The sequence below is a fragment of the Haliaeetus albicilla genome, chromosome 13 (genome assembly GCF_947461875.1).
Source record: "Haliaeetus albicilla chromosome 13, bHalAlb1.1, whole genome shotgun sequence".
Lineage (NCBI taxonomy): Eukaryota > Metazoa > Chordata > Aves > Accipitriformes > Accipitridae > Haliaeetus > Haliaeetus albicilla.
In genome coordinates, this window is record NC_091495.1 from 7,068,994 (window position 1) to 7,086,472 (window position 17,479).

Consider the following 17,479-nt stretch of genomic DNA (forward strand, 5'->3'; position numbering starts at 1 on the left):
TTGCTCGCGGGGTTTGTGTTGGCAGCATTTGCAAAGTGCCAGTGTTCTGGCAGAAAAGAGATCTCCGAGATATTTTTTTTTTACCGAAAAGCAAACACAACTGTTTAAATACAGCCTTTTCTGTCCCCTCAGCAGTCTCCTCCCCACCACCCCAGTCTGTGTCTTGTTTGTAGCTGGGGAAGCAGGATTTGTTACCACTCCGATGGCTACAGAAAAGGCTGCTAGGAAAAACGCTGACATTTAGCAAATGCTGTTGAATCAGATAAATAAGCATATGGCCCTAAATTGCTTGCTTTACACCACAGTCCACTTCATTAAGGAATGTGCCCATTACTGAGAAATAGCTGTATTTTGTAGGAGCACCACTAAATTTTCTAATAATAGCCCATTTATCTATCTAGTTAAAATGCTGCCTTTTTTTTTTTTTTTCCCCTTTGCAGCTGTGTGTTTACACTGTAAAAGTTTATCAGCTTTTTTTAAGGGTATGTTTTTCCTGCCTTAGTGATGCAAGTGAGAGCCCACCTCCGGGCCAGGCAGGGCTGGCGAGGCTCTGGGAGGCTGCACAGGCTCTCCCTGCCCTCGGCGGTGCTTGTTGCCGAGTTGGGCTTTAACCAACGTGCTCCAGAGAACGTCAGCACGAGGGCTCAGTGTGCGACCCCCTCAGCTGCCTGCCCCAGAGCACGTCCGTCCGTCCGTCCGAAGGGAACCTGTGTGCGAGGGAGGTGTCAGGCACGCTGGAGCAAAATGTGACAGCGGAAGGCTTTAATGCACATGGTGCTATCAAGAGAGATGGGCTCCAGGTTGACACAGCTTTCCGGCTGAACAGCTCTATGGACTTCTGAAAGTTTGGTGCACGACCACCAACATGAGCCGGCAGTGTGCCCAGGTGGCCACGAAGGCCAACGGCATCCTGGCTTGTATCAGAAATCGTGTGGCCAGCAGGAGCAGGGAGGTGATCATCCCCGGGTACTCAGCACTGGTGAGGCCGCACCTCGAATGCTGTGTTCAGTTTTGGGCCCCTCACTGCAGGAAAGACATTGAGGTGCTGGAGCGTGTTCAGAGGAGGGCAACCAAGTTGGTGAGGGGTCTAGAGAACAAGTCTTACGAGGAGCGGCTGAGGGAACTGGGGTTGTTTAGTCTGGAGAAAAGGAGGCTGAGGGGAGACCTCATCACTCTCTACAACTACCCCTTGCAGATTCTGTGCCAAGTTTCCGCAGCAAGCGGCCTTCCAGTAATTGAGAAGTGCCCCTGTTTTCCTGTCATGTTAATACACTTGGAATACTATTCATATTGCATCTCTGGCAGTGAGTAGCCTGGCTTAATTATGGATTGTATTTCCTCCAGTTAGTTTCAGCTCTAATAACTTTTGCTTCACTGAACAGACTTTCCTCTTCTGCTAAGAAAAAGAGAAAACGGATCACTTTTTCCCACCTCAGATAGATAGAGAAAGAATAACACTATATTCTAGCAGCTGTAATTTATTTCTATTACCAGCAGAAGCTGCAAAGGCACAAAGATTATGAACTACATGTTAATGGAAGTTGAATAATTTGCATTACTAACTTCACTAGAAGATGTTTTTCTTCTGCAGGCCAAAAAATAAAGATGAAAGGCCACAATGAGTGAGATCTAAAAGGAACTTCTTCTGCTAAGCATTGTGAGCTGTCATGCAAAATAGTAATTTGTTAGTGTAGCGTAAAAAAAAGAAAAAGGGCCGCTCCTTGCACAGAAAACTACAAAAAACAGTGTAAGATTGTAGAAGACAAAATTAAGTCATAACACGCACTGACATGACAAGATAGAGTCGATAAATACTTTAGATTTCTCTAATTTGGTACATCAGATGGTGTGTGGAGTAACTGCCCAAAGGCTTCCATTAGTCCTCACTGAGATATTTAAAATTAACTTTGGCAGTGCCTTAGCAGATACATTGATTGGAAAAAAGATACCTGCAACAGCAGGAAAATGAGCTAAACTACTTATATAGTTGTTTTCCATCTGTAACATCTGCTGCTAAAGTGACTTTGGGGCTATTGTGTGTCAGTAGGTTTTACACCATGGAACCTAGATGTATTCAGTTTCAAAATAATTACTTGCACATGGCTTTTTTCCTTGATGTTAACAGCACGCTAGTGCTGTGATCAAAAGGGTAATGAAGTGGAATTCTGAATGGGTCCAGCAACAACACCAGACCTGCCTGCCTGAGCTCTGGGTGAGCTGGGCTGATACTGGGGGAGGATGTCTGAGAGGCTTCCAGGGGAGCCAGGAGATTCAAGAGGTACCAAACAATCTCCTTGGAAATGACAGTCTGGATCAGACTACAATCCCTCATCCCGATGCTTACTGTTCCTTCTCTTCAAACAGAAAGAGCCTGGCCTAACTGGCTGTAAATGTTGCATTGAACTTTGCAGGCATCTTTTCTTTGTCTTCAGAGTTCCGTTATCTCTTTTGAGCATGGTCTTAAAGGGCTATAGAGTATTTGAAATGCATTTTAAAAGATTTTAGATCTGTTAATACAATTTCAAGTCATTAACATTAACTCATTTTTTTAAAGCGTAGTGAGCTGTTTACTATTTATGCTGATTTATTATTTATCCTGTTCATTCCATTCCCTTTCTGTCTAGATTGGGTACCTCGTTACACCTTCGAGAACTGCATAATAAGAAATATCAAAATAGCCCCCCTAATTTTCTTTTGCCTTCAAACAATGCTGCAATGTTCAGAAAGGAGGGTGTGTGGATAGACTGCTTCTACTCAAGCAGTTACTACAAAGCTGTTTTCACTTAAATGTTTATATTATTGTTGTATTGCTTTTGTAACTTTTTTGGTATGTTATTACTTTTTAATGAAAAAGACTTCAGTAGGAAAGAACTGGAGAAAATACAGTTCCTTGTATATTTGTCTACAAAACAGAACACAAAGGGGTATTTTACTTCATGGCACAGGTTAAATTACATAATTTCCTGCCACATACCCATATCCATGTAAACAAGGGGTATAAAGTCTTGGTTTTAACATGGCCCTTGTAAAGAGTAAAATAAAGCTGTGTGACCTGACTAGTTTTAATCCTTTTAGCATTCATACTACAGGACCCTGGGAGATGCATCATGGTCATTTGATTTTAAAAGGGAATCCAGCCACACTTGGCCAGGTCACTTGAAGCGTGAAACACAAACTTCAGTTGGTTTTGGTTTTTTTTCTTTTCTTACCTCGCCATTTGCTTACTCAGAAGCATTAATCCAGGAATGGCCAACATTTCCATATAGCAACCAAATGCATTTCTGAACTTTAATTTTGGATTCAACATGAGATTCTGCAGGAAATGCCATGCATTTGAAGCTGGTATCTGTCAGCTTTCCAGGCTGAATAACTACAGTAAAGACATGGTGTCTAAAATTTGTTTTATTTATGCAGCATGGCTGTTAGCTTCAGCAGTTGCCAGTACAGAATCCAGGGTCTTTTGACAAATCATGCACGTGGAGAAGAATTTCAAAGGCGCAAAAAGGAATTCAGAGTCCATTTTTCATTGATTTGAGCAAAACTTGGGTGCCTAGTCCCTCTTCTCTGCTTTGATTCTAAAATAGAGCAAGGAATATTTTACCTCTGTGACAGCAAAACTAGAAATAAATTACTACAATCAGAGCAGAGACATAGATGACCCCGGAATTAACTTGAGATACTTACTCAGTTTGACCAGATCTGTTAGAACACCTCAAAGGCAGACTACAGGAAAACAGTATTTTCAATGAAGTTCAGGTTCTGCAAATCCAATAGAAGGGATTTGAAAAGCACGATGTGCAGCAGACTTGGAAGACTGGCTCTTAAAACTCTTCAGAGGCTGCACTGCTTGATTTGTTCTCAGTCCCTTGTGGTAGGAAAGCTTACCTCTGGACTTCACCATGTTCCCAGGTTGCTAAACTCTTAAACACATGCTGTCCCAAATAAGAAAATGCTCCAATTCATAGTGGAACATGAAAATATACTATTGCCTGGGCTTGCCTTGAAACTGATCCAGAAACCGCAGCAATTATGGAACACAGCTGTCTTGTTTCCTAAGGAAAGTGGATGGGAACTGGTTTCTTAACACAATTTCATGTCCTCTCAGAAATGCTCTCACTGAGATAATTTGAATAATAAGTTCAAGGTCTTACATTGGCATATGAAACCCTTCTAATCTTCACAGGAACTACGGTGCAAAGGAACTACGATCAACCTGGCTCGCTGTTCCCCAGAGAAGTTGGCAATTTGGGGCCTTAAATCTCAGGTCTGCTCATCTCAGGGCAACGCATGCAGCAGTACCAGCTTATACCTGGTCTCTCAGCTGTGCCCATACAGTCCCAGGAACTGATCCAGACAGGGTGTAAAAGAAAAGGTGTCCCATGTTATGAGGGCACCAATTGTTTGCCTAGGTGCTCCCACGCTACATGGACCACTCCAGAAACTCCCACAAAGTGGCTGTGCCACTTTACAGGACCAGCTTTTAACTCCTCCCAAATGAATTCTGATCACTCACTTCATTATAATCTGGTATATAATCTGAATATATAAACATCTGCTTTACTGAATCTGAATATATAAACATCTGCTTTATTGAAACTGTACAGAATGGGAGAGCTGGAAAGGGAGAACAGGAAGGGAGAGCTGAAAAGATTTGGGCTCTCTTCCCAGTTCTGTCCCTGAGTCAGGATAATGACCTTGAGCAAATTGCCTTGGCCAAAATTTTCAAGTCTGTATTTAGATACCAAAATAAATAACCTGATTTTCAAAGGTGCCAGCCAACCACAGCTTCTATCAACAAAACCCTAATCACCAATAGACTCTAACAATTACTGTACATAAAATATCTTAGTAAAACAAGAGATATCCCTCTTGCCATCTGTTACTGCTTACTTACAGGGAAGAAAGTTCTCCATTGACCTATAGATCATCCATGTGTTTAAGCTCAGCTTGTGGTGACTACATTACTTTCTCTTTTTACACAGATCTGGCCACACTCTCACTCGTGAGGCAATGACGTCCAACATGCCAAGTACAGCTGGAAGAGATGCAAGGGAATACCTTTATACCCTTTGCATACATTTGAAAGGAGAAAGATGGAACAGAAAGAAAAGAAAGTGATTCAGCAAAAACAAAATCATCACAGAAAAGGAAATATAAGAAAGGATGAATGGGAGGAGGAAATAAACTACTACAGAAAGGAATGAAAGAGTGGATAGGGAGGGATGAGAATGGGAAAGTCAGAAGGTATGGTGATAATATGTCCAACAGGTGATCACACGCTAAGGAATGGCCAGTATTTAAGCAACTCTTCTTCCCTAAAGTGGAGATGCCAAAAAGTGTCCATCGAGGACCCACATGCCCGCAGTGTGTCTCGAGTGGCAGTCATGCACTTGGAACAGGTTGGATGCTGCTGCACCCCACCATTTCCAGTCACACTCCAGTAAAGCCAGGCCCTGGGTGTGGGATCTTCCTTGCTGGAAAAAGCCACACTGCCCTTGGTCATGGCTGTTTGCCATTGCGATAGCTCTTCACGGCTTCCTGCTTAAGCCACTTTGCATCCTATCACCAATTTGCCCTGGACACTTGCACCTCGTGTACCCAGCACCTGACCCCCTGCTTAGGCTCACCAGGATCATCCTGCTGTCATTAGTGGCCCCCCGCGCTCGCCCGCTGTGGCATGTATCTGCAAAGAAGCCAGGTCACTGCTGCAGTGGACAATGTAACAGGGACCTTCTCGGCTCTTTGCAAAGGCAAAATCTGAATTCAACAGATTAGGCCAATTTCTAAAGGCTGAGACACACAAATCTACAGAAGCAATTCTTGGTGCAAGCTCCTAGGTAGAACACAGAAGCTAATAAAGTGTAACTCTTAGTTCTGCTGCTTCGGGTTTGCTTTGAGTTAACCAGAGATTAGAATAAAATCAAAGCTCTTTGAAATCCTCACAGTCTGCACTCTGAATTCTTTTCATCTGTAAATCCAGAAGTGGGAAGGGGGAATTTTTGCCCAAGGGAAAAAAGATTACTCCATTTAAAAGTCCTTTAAAAATCATTTAATCCAGATTTCTATTCAAATATATTCCTATTTTTTAAAAATATACTTATTTAAAGTATAACCACCTATATTAAGGCTTAAGATTTTGACACTTGAAAAATACTGTAAATTACATTTATAAATGTTCAAGCAGCCTGTTTGACGCTGACGTTTTAAGGGAAGTCAAGCCAGTGAACCAGGAATGGTCATCACCAAGGCCTTGGAACCCAGTTCTTAAGTCTAAAAGCTGGGTATCTCACTGGAGTCTTTGCAGATAGAGAGCAGATAAAGCAGACAAAGTAGTTTAATGACTAGTTTGCTCAAAGTTGTCAAACTGAGTAGTATTTGGGGGAAAAAAAAGGAAAAACTAGTTTTCCTCCTCCAATCTATTCTGATCAAAACCAGGATTTGAGAGGTTGGTTAACAAAGATTTACTTTCAATCCAAGGTTCCAGCAAACCCTCCTGACTTGACCCTCCAGTGGGGTAGACTGCAAAATCTCCTGGAGCGTTTTGTGGCTCTTACACAGGCAGTCACCCAGCTTTCTGCTCCAGGGAAAGCAGAACCTAAGGGAAGGATGCTCATGTCTGTCCAGGTCTCACCCCAGTACTGTTGCAACAAGAGTTACTATGTACGGTCAGGGCAGCTATGGAGAACAGAGGCTCTTGAGGACACTAGAGTTCTTTGCGAAAACTCATGTATACTATACCTGAGAACAGCAAAACATTACAAGCTGTAAGTGGTTTGATATTTTACACTGGTGACAAATACACCTGCTCCTTGATTCACCTAAACCCAATGGGTCATGTGGCCAGGTGCTGTCCTCTTCAGTGGGAGAGACCAGATTGTGACAGATGGTTTCTCCGTCTCCCTCTCTCTCTTGGGGAGCTGCCTTAATTATAGTTAGTGCTATGCCACCTATGCATTAACTCCCTTCAGCTTCTATACACACAGGGTTAACGCACGGATAGGCATTTAGATAATATGTATATTCAGAAAACAATGAAGTCATCCACGTTTCAGGTCACCTCGTCCTACTTTTGTACCCAAGTGTGTCACATCAACAGCGGTTGCATTTTGACAATAATACACCTAAAAATCCTATATATCAGTAAAAGATTCTCCACCGCTCCAGCTATCTGCAAAACGGAGGTTTAAAACCTCACACTGCACACTGGTGAGTGATGAGGAAGTCCATGCAATGCCCCCAGGTAAGGCATAGCCCTGTCTTAGCCCAGGCAGGCCTACGGCAAGGTTCGGCAGTTGCTGCGGCTGGGTTTGGCAGTGTTTATAGCTGGGATATCGGTACAGAAGCCTCAGAGCACTCACAGGGACGCCTCTTTAGACATAGCCAGGATGATCAAAAACAATAAGCACAGTGCACAAAGTAGGGACAATAATTCACCATTTCATAAATCAAGTTTAAATGCAAAATATGTTGTAATAAGCTTACTTTTTTCATCTGTACTTTTCAGTATTGCTATTTTTAGATGACAGTTACCTGTGCATTTTAATAAAATTCCAGTTTTCATCCAAATACAACTTCATGAAGATCATGAGATAAATTAATCATGCTCAAGCATCAGTACCAATGCCCCGTTTACCATTTCCTATCTGACACAAAATGTAAAAGAAAAGCAAGGCAAATTTCTATCATAGATGGCTAGATAAATTTGTTTAAATATTTTGTATAATAGTCAAAATAGTTTCATAATAGTTTCATAAGAGTTTCTCTTGATTAATAGAAATACATTCCAACTTTAATATAAGGCTATTTCTACCTTGAAAATCAACATATTATCTATGAATGAGAAGCAGCACTACAAAAATAATTAATAAGTAGGGAGAGAAACCAAGTGTAAATTGTTAATTTAAATCACCACTTGCTGCTTATTTGTATTATGATTAGAGTTCATTTAAATCTGTCTATCTGTCTAGATTTTTCTGTTTGTTTGTTTGTTTTTATTATACACACATTAATGCTCAGGCCTTTCAAAGGAAGACTCCATAATGCCCATGCTAAGTTCTTTGGTATATTGAGGCTTGCAAACAGATTGCTAGAAGGCGGCGAAGATTAAAAGACAGCAAAGGGCTGCCAGGCTAGAAGCCTGAATTAAATCCATTAAGATATATTTGAATAGGCAGATAAGTAAGGAACAGCAAGCTGGGCTGATGAGTTTCTTCAGAGAGAAGAAACCACGGCGAGAGTTGCCATGCATGGTAAAGCATCAGGCCACCTGCTACTCACGACCAGAGACTATTGATGTTCTGTTGGGAGTTCACCCATCAAGGGAAGTCCTGCTGTGATAAATCAAACTAAAGTGACAGTGGAGTTCTTCAGCCATAAGGTCATTTAAGAAAGTAAGAGAAGAGTCACACATGTAAGTGTAAATACCCCGCACACTTGTTCAACTTGGTGCTAAAGAGCTGTTGAAGTGAATATGGAGCATGCAAAATACAAGAAAGATTGAAGAATTTTAAATTCTGTTGACCTGCTCCCTAGGTCCTGAGGCTGGGTTTCCATCTGCTCTAGCAACATAATTAAACGTTTGCTAACTAATGACAGTATGTGGCTTTTGTCACCAAAAGAACAGACAGGGGTAAACAAAACCCTATTTACAAGAGGTAGGGAGGAGGGAAATGTGACTCTGCTGTTGAAATTAGAGATAAACAAAATCACACCACTTAGCTAAAGAGCCTGTCTAGACAGAGGAAGAAAAAAAACAAATGGCAAAAGCTTGATGTTATTCTTGTGAGAAAGAGAGGGGAAAATGATTTTGTAGCTGGGCAAAAGTCTTCAGAATGAAGAATGTCAAGACTACAATGTCAAGATCACTGAATATCACCTATTTTACGCTACAGAGTGAGATAGTCTAGCCAGAGCAAGGCCTTCTTAATTTTGAAAAATAAGGCAAGAATTAAAAGTACAAACAGCTTAGGAAATCAGTGAGAAAAGCAAGCAAACAGATTTTGGTCCTAGAAGTATAAGAGCTGCAAGCATATACTGAGGCTTCACCTACATGGTAGGTCTACTCTGCTGCAGCTACATCAGTGAAATTTAATTTAAAAGAAAATGATTATAACTATTCCACTTTGAATTCCTGTTTTGAAATAAACTGTCCACAGGAAGAGTTATTCCAGAAAAGCCAGGATAGAATAATTACTACACTCATGCCAAACAACTTTCCCACCAACATAGCCCTAAGTAGAAGAGAGTGCATTTTAAACATAATTAACATAATTCAACAACAGTGGAATTTCTTTATTCCAGCAGTGAATCTGAACCACTCTGCTTTGAGCTGAGAACTTTTATGCCATTTTCTAACTAACGTAATCATTATGGCCAATTTAAAAATCACAGATTATCTACAATGCAGCTGCTAGATAAATTATGAAATTCTATCTTGAAATGTCTCTCAGTGCAGATAACTGGCACTTTTCCCTTTTTGTGGGATGGAGTGGGGGAAGGCACATAGTACATGTACAGCCAAATGCTGCTCTCCACTGAGCAGGCATTCCTGAAACAATGATTTGACAGAGCAAAGCAATTGTGGATTAATAAAGTGGCAGGGAGCAGGATAGCGGGTATGCATGCAGAGCCCTAAAGTAATACACACAGTTTGAATACATAGGGACATCAGGAGTTGAAGATGGAGAGGCAGGAGCAGAACTGTCAACTGGAGGAGATGCTGGCTTCTTGGCAGCTAGGATGCTCATTTCTTTTAAACATAAAAGTCAACATATGACTGAGATTTTGGTCAGCGTAACATCAGATTGAACCTTTGGTTGTTTTTAGAGTGGGTCGCTGTTCTGAAACATCACTGCTGCTTCATCCACGAGACTGGAGGTAGGGTGCAAATCTTTGAAGGCAAGCGGTCTCCCTGCCTTCCTCTGAATAGTTAGATTTTCATCATTATCATAATTTTCTTCTTCCTCAGAGGCCTGCTGCTTTTTGAGGTCAGTCATGCCAATCAGGGGCAAAAGATGAAGACACAGGAGGATGATGATTGTTGGCAATGCTGGCTATCAAATGGCTGCTGAAGGAAAGGGTAGAGAAGAGGTGGACGGCAGGGCCTTGCCGTATCGCGTTTCTGGGCTGTTGGCTGGAAGCAATTAACTCCCGTAAAGGATAGGACGTCCTTGTGGATGGCTGGGAATCAGTCTCATCCCAACTCTGTCATAAACACTTGAAGTTAAACTCTCTAGGTCTCATTTTTTCCAATTTACAACATTTGAATGCTATTTCTCTCTTTATAGGTGTGTGGAGACAAGGGGCTTTGACTATTTCACGGAACATTCATTTTACTACTATTACTTAATTTATTTCAGAGTTACCTGTCTTGGTGTATGGCCTGCTCCACTTGTACTTGCACGCTTGCCCACTTTACTAGATTGGGAATTGTGAAATCTCTCTTGAAATCTCACGTATCTTCTTCCCTTTTTGCTATAAAAAGTTCTGTTTGGATATGGTTGGGTTTTTTTTTTTATGTTAATGGATACTGCGCGTCATAGAGGCACACACGGGTTTCCTCCAAACCAGAGCACTGTCGTCCACGCTGATCTAAGATTAAAACTGAGAAATCACCAAGTAGTTAGGAAATCCTTCATTCTTCACCAGCGATTTTGTCTTTAGGATCCAGCACGAAAGTTTTGTAGATAAACTATGGACTAAAATAACTCTTGTAAACCATTGCAGATACAATTTCAACGATGCTGCATGAGGGGAAAGCTTGGCTCACGACGCTTCGGAGGCAGTTCTGGCACACTCTGCCCTCCGACTCAGCAGCTCTTGCTGACCTTGCCGTCTGGGAATAGCACCAGCTCCCAGCACAGCTCCGACTGCCTCCTGTGCGAGAAAACAAATCCCGCTGGATGAAACCGGGTGACTGCAGCTCCCGACCGCCATGTCACATTGGCGGCAGGTGGAAAGGGGCAGCAGTGCAAGAAAAAATGACACCAACTTCCCGTCGGGTTGTTTTACTACGGGCTGCCTTCCCTGAGGGAAGCACTTCAGGGTCTGGAAAACGCGGCTAGAGAGGCGAGGGCCAGCAACAGCCCCACGAACACAACCGGCCGCCTTTGGGGCTGCGCTGCCCGGAGAGGGAAGGAAGGAGGCGGGAAACCCATGGCCGCCGCCCCGGCTTCTAACCGCCGGCACGCATGCGCGGCTCCCGGGACTTGTTGCTGGGGCTTGTAACTTCGGGGCCGGGACGGTGGCTTCGGCGCCGCGCCCCGTGTGGTGACGAGACGAGACGGGAGAAGAGGAGAGGCGAGGCGAGGCGAGGCCGCCCCGGTGCAGGTAAAGGAGGGCGGGAGCGGGACTGCCGGCGCTCTGTGGGGACGGGACGGGGCTGCGTGAGGCGGCCTGGGGGCAGGTCCGGCCGCGGGCTGCTGAGAGGGTGAGGTGAGCCCTGAGGGGCGGCTGCCGGGCGGGGCCGGGCTGCCCGCGGGGGCCGAGGCCGGGGCCGGCCGCCTCCCGCTCCTCTCCAGCCGGCCGCGTTTCCTCGGGGCCGCCTCCCCGCTCTCCCGTCAGCGGCCGCAGCGGGACCCCGGCCCTCCGCGGGCTCGGGGCGGGGAACGGGCGGCCGGGGCAGCCCTGGGGGCGTCCCCTCCCTGTGGAGGGGCGGCGCAGGGCGAGGGGCTAACCCCCGCCGCGTCCTCCTTGCCCAGAGGCGAGCGCGGAGCCGAGGGGCTGACTCCCTGCGCTCCCTCCCTTAGGAGCCCTGGGGTTCGCCGGTGTGCCGCCCGCCTGGGGAAGCTGGCCCCGCCAGCCCCGATTCCACGCCCCTCCGAGGGCCGGGGACACTGTCAGGGTGCCAGCCAAAAAAAGGGCGACGGTTTCTCCTTCCCAGAGCCCGTACGGCTGCTGGCGTTCCCTGGAAGGAAGGGTCGCGCCGTGCCGCTGCTTGCGGGCTCGTTTGGTCGCTGCAGCGCAACGCCACCCGTGGGAGGTCTTGCCCTTATCTTCCTGACAGCTGGCTGGTTTAAAAACAATGGCTTTCAAAAATTGGAAGCGGCGCCTGATAAGGTCCAGTGTGTTACTTAAAATTTAGCGTGCGGTCTCTGCAGTTGTCGTGGTGAAGGTTTCCAAAGTATGTTCAAAAATACTGTCTCTCTTCCGTCAGCCCTAAATTTCAATCCTTAGAAAGCAAGGACAGATTCATGGCACAACTGCGTGTGTATTTTTTTTTCTTCCTGTTAAGAAACACAACAGTTGGGACGACGTTTTTTCTCTCCTGTGTCACGCAGTCCAACATTTAGTAAATGCTGTTTTGGGAGAAGTAGTCTCCATGCTGTTTTTCCAGTGTTTAAAGGGAGAGCTTGTAGTTATTCATATTCTCGTTTTGGTTTTGTTTTGTTTTCAGCATCCAGAATAGTGGTGTCATCAGAGACCTGTGCATTCCTCTTACAGAGGCATGATATCCCAAAAATAGTGTCCCTGGACCTGGGTGATGAGGACCTACGATATTTGCCTTCAAAGGATAGAGTTTTGTGGGGTATGCTTTCTTTATGAATTTATCAGTCAGAAGTGCGTTCTGCATGAAGCATGCTTTTGTGTAAAGTACATGGGAATCATCAAGTTAATAAGATCCGAGAAAACAAATGTTTGAAGTCGAAAGCCCCCAAAAAAGTGAGCAATTGCTTGCACTGATAAAAAGACCTTTGTATCAATAGCCAAATCTTGTGCATTCTTGTATGTTACTATTATCTGAGCAGGTCAGTTGACTAAAATGAGATAGATGGCTGTTCTCATAGAAAATTAGAAATACTCTTTGTTCTTTCTTGTTCATGATAAACTGTAATTACTATGCTGTTCTTTTAGCTGAATTCTATGAAAAAAGGAAAATCACACAATATTTTAAGAACAGAGAGGAGCATGTGTATTTGTGTAGTAGTTCTTCTCTGTGGAATTAGTGGTGAATTTGTTAATAATCTCAAGGTCTTGACATTTGAATAGAAAGTTCACAAGCCGGTATTGTTCACACATGCTCATCAACTAGGAGCAAAATCTTCAAACTGCTATTGTTGGAATATCTAATGCCCGGTGTTACTCCTAGAATCAGAATCCAGGCTGGAATAAGTAGTTCAATGTTACAGATTAGAAGATAGAGAAGTTTAGTTTGTGTGGGTCTTCTGCAGTCTTCCTTGGATGCCTGTAGAGGACATAGTTGGTTAGATGTCTGGAATCCTTGCTTGGGCACTGCTACTAACTGAGCCTGTCAGTTATTGTGAAATATTTTACAGGGAAAGATTGTCAAATATGACTTCGCTTCCAAAGTGGTTTCCTGGTTGAGTCTTCCTGCACTTTTTGTACTTTTAATGTTAGCACATCTCACAAATACCAAGGCAAGCTTTTCACATGGTTGTCTCACCTTTTCTTTTCTTTTTGTTTTTTAAGGGAAAACCAAAATGAACCCTTTCTTTTTTCTGGGTTTTGGACATTCTCATCTAGTCTACTTCTGGAATAGAAGTCTACCTTTCAACTCAACAAATGAGACATACTGCTACAGCACTGCCCAGGGCAGCACGGTGCTCCAAGGAGTAACTTTTGGTGGAATCCCAACTGTCCTGCTGCTTGATGTAACCTTCTTTTTTGTAAGCCCAGTTTCTGTTTCTTGTATTGGAAATCCTTCTGGCCTTTTCAAAAGTTAGATTGTTCAGAATTCTGTTATTTATCAGGTAGGGATTTGTTTCTGAGAATCTTCAGAATAATAAATGTGCTAAGGCCATCTTGGGAACATCAAAGCACTTTTCAAGTATTGATAAAGGTTCACGTACATGTGGGATGACAGTGTCGCTGTATGTTGGATGTGTAGATGTAGAGAGAGTGCAATATTATAGGGTCTGCATGTGGAGTCATGGTGGGCTTTGTAGCGGTAGCTCAAATTTCTATGTTTTGTCTTAACTGCAAGAACACCTTTTCCTTACTCTGGGTTTAAGTACTGGGTACCTTTTCAGGAAGAGGATGCTGTTGCTAACTTGATTGTTTTTCAGAAGGAAATACAATATGGAAAATCTGTCCTTTCACAGATTTTTTAAAAATTAGATTTCCTGAAGCCATTGAGGAAATAATGTACTGATCAGCTCAGTCCTGACCAAAGGAGGAGTACGATTAGTTGTTGGTCTGGAGGCCTGAGACTCCAATAAAACTTACAGTTCTTTCTGTTAAGTTTGGCCTAGGTGGTCTTAAGCCACCAGAAAAAGAGCTGTAGATCTGAAATTGGCCTGATAAGTGAGGTTTCTGGTAGTAAAATGAGACTAAAGGGATCACATAGTTCCTGAGTTCTACAAAACCACTGTGTGTAAGGTCTGAGCAGGTAGTTCTGTAGGAACGTAGAGGATGTTCCTAAAATTTATGTAGTGGCATTCTTTGCTATTGATTTGGTGTATGCAGCGTGCTATCATAAATCCATTTTCCAAGGGTGTACACTATTTATTGATTGCATAGCATTTAATAAGATATTTAATAAGATTTAGTTGGAGTGTTTGGGGGTGTCGTCTTTTTTTTTTTTTTTTTTAAAGCTGTGATTGGATTTTAAGATACTGAGTCTCTGCTTTTGAGTTCCTTGCTGTTGAACCCTCCTCTCAAACATCATTAGGTAGAGAGTTAGATGTAGAAGAGATGTAGAAGGCTCCTCTCCAAGTACTGCAATTTATTGAGCAACTCCTGTATTCCTACGTTCGTGACATGTTTACAGCACATCCCTTTAGTAACTGTAAGTTGATGGGTTTCTACATATTATTTCTAGGCTGGTTTCCTAAGGAAGTGAGGTTTATATATTGCATTGTCTTCCCATTTTGTCTGGCAGTTCCTCCTAATAACCGCAGAATACATTAGCTAATTTCAACCAAAGTTGTTAAAGACTCTAGGGAACTTGATATCTTGAAATTCCTGATTGCATGAAGTTTAATGGCCAGATGAATGAGAAAGATCTAAATTTATGTTCCGTGTTGTGAGGAAGGCTATTATAAGAAGGTTTAATTAATTGTGAAATGCAGAAATTAGCCGTGTAATCTTGACACATGGATAATCTTGACATGTATCCTGGCTGGCCAGTTGGTATTTGCATAGATCCAAATAAGTTACATCACTAGCACCACTTTCCAGCCAAACAAGTATGGGATGTAGGAGCAGCTAGAAGGTGAGGGCGTATGCTACATATGCATGGAAAACAGGCCTTGTTACTTCTGCTTCATTGCTTCGTACAGAGCAACTTGTTTCTTTAAAAAAAAAAAAAAGAAAATGAAATGCATCTATGAAATACATAGTGAATTTTTTTGTTTGTTTTCTTAGCCTATTCAAAAAGTGAAAATACAAAAAGTAAAAAATACATTGCAGAATGTAAAGGGAACTAGGCCTTAAGCCTCATTGTTTCTAAGACTATTCATGTTAGACATATAACTAATGATAGAGATTGCTTTAGATGTGATTAATAGAATGCAGGTGCTTATAAAACAATATGCATAAGCTGCTTATTTGTCCCATGTGTAGCCCTCACCATGGCTGGCTTAAAATCCAGACAAGCTGAATCAACAGAAGAAGGATCATACATCTTAGATCTAAGACATAAGAATAAGAGTGATTAACTGTAGAGTAAGATGAATTAATAGAATAACCTGAGTTATTTTCAGAAATTGAAAGGTGGTCTTTGATGTGTAAGAAGATAAGTGACTGTGGTGATTGGAGACCTTCTGCCTATGACCATTAACTTCAGAAGAACCGGGACAAGACAAGTTGAGACAGGAAAATGTATTGGACTTTTGAAACCACTGGAGAATAGAGAACTGAGAGTTCGTGGAAGAACACCTAGAACTTCTTTTGACAAATTATCAATTGCATATTGTTTTGGAAATCGTATATATAGAGAGAGAAGGTGGTTTTGAGTAGTCTTTTGCCATTCGCTGCAGTGGTGGCCTAACTCTGAGTTGTTAATAAAGCAAACCTAGAGAAACCCATGTTTGAAAATCCTTTAACACAGAAATCAAATATAAGTTTCTGGGCTTTATAAGTTATAATAATACATTACTTTTGCTGAGGATAAAAAGAATTCTCATACTTGAGAAAATAGTTGAGCCCCTACAGCCTGTTTACACGACTGTTTAAAAATAAAATAAAATGTCAAGTCTTCCATCATAGTTCTGGTCATTAAGTAATGAATAATAATAAAGGTGTATTTATGAAAGTTTTTACTTCCTCTCAAGTACTACTTGCTACTTTTCCTGTCACAAACCTTCATGCACTTGCAGTTTATAAGTATTTTTGCATGCAGTTCTCCTTCTTTTTAAATTAGAGCAGGAAGGCAGGTGTTCTGGTCCTGTGGTTCCAGACAGGTTGGTTTGTAGCATGGCCACCACTGGGTTGGTTAACATATGAGAGTTGGCTTAGGAACTAGGACAGCATTTTTTGACAGTTCCTATACACCTAAGAATAATTATTATGAAGCGGAAAAATAAATATTCAAAGATCTTTGTTTTTATTTTCTAGATTTTAATATTACTGTTTTCCATTATAAGAAAGAGATTCTGGGACTACGGTCGTGTTGCTCTGGTGTCAGAAGCTGAAAGGTAAAGATATGCAGACTGATTTGTTGAAACCATTTGGGGAATGTGGAAGTAAGTTCACTAAATAGGGCTTAAATTAAGTGCATTTGTATCAGTTGTGTTTGTAATCGCATGCACATATTTGTTAAAAATGTCTTCATGCTGCTTTGTGTGAAATATGTCCCACTCACAAAGTTCCTCTTTGCAGTGTCAGTAATAAAGTTGTGTGTTTGCCATTGTCATGAATTTCATTCTACAGTTGTGGGTTAAGGAAGTGGAAGTAAGAAAATAAGCTACTCGTCTGCTAACATGTCACATACCTATGCATTGATGTTTACAGTGTGTTTCTGTGATAAAAGGATATTAACTATTTTGTTTATCTTGGCTCAAGCCCAGTATCTTCCCAGAGCTCTCTATACAGCCTGTGCCATAATATTTTTGAAGGTGATTAAAAATAAAAAAGAAATGTATCACTGCAGGTTTCCGAAATTCTTCACTGATATTTAGTAATACTGCAAATGAGCCTTTGATTTTTATTTTTTTAAATTTTTTTTTTAATAGTAGTATTTCTACAGGATGATGTCTTGGGATGTTTAAAAGCTAGCTGTTTATTTATGAAGTGGGTAAACTTTAACAGCGAGCCTTTTCCTGGTATTAGTGGTGTAACTAAGTTGTGGTAAATTCACAACTAAGCAACAGGAAAGGACTCTAAACGTGGTTTTAGGTGTAATCCATGTACAATTGTGAAAAGTAGATGGTGAAAAAAAAAAAAAAAAAGATGGACTGTAACCGAGACAGCTAGCTCAGGCAGCAAGAATGAAGGTGCTGTAGTATAGGCTTCCAAGTGAGCTATATAGGCCTGCATGGGACAAACAGGTCCTTGAGCAGTCAGACACCTAGGAGCCTAC

At 42.2% G+C, this 17,479-nt stretch overlaps 1 protein-coding gene across 1 annotated transcript in view; it reads left to right on the plus strand.

The window, feature by feature from the left end:
* The first annotated feature begins 11,193 nt into the window (after positions 1–11,193).
* Positions 11,194–17,479, plus strand: part of TMEM63A (transmembrane protein 63A) — a 33,895-nt gene continuing 27,609 nt past the window's right edge. The window contains exons 1-4 of the mRNA XM_069800036.1: positions 11,194–11,328; positions 12,395–12,526; positions 13,429–13,625; positions 16,516–16,595. Coding sequence (XP_069656137.1) covers positions 13,440–13,625; positions 16,516–16,595 — 266 coding nt within the window. The 5' untranslated portion in view covers positions 11,194–11,328; positions 12,395–12,526; positions 13,429–13,439. The remainder of the gene's footprint in view (positions 11,329–12,394; positions 12,527–13,428; positions 13,626–16,515; positions 16,596–17,479) is intronic.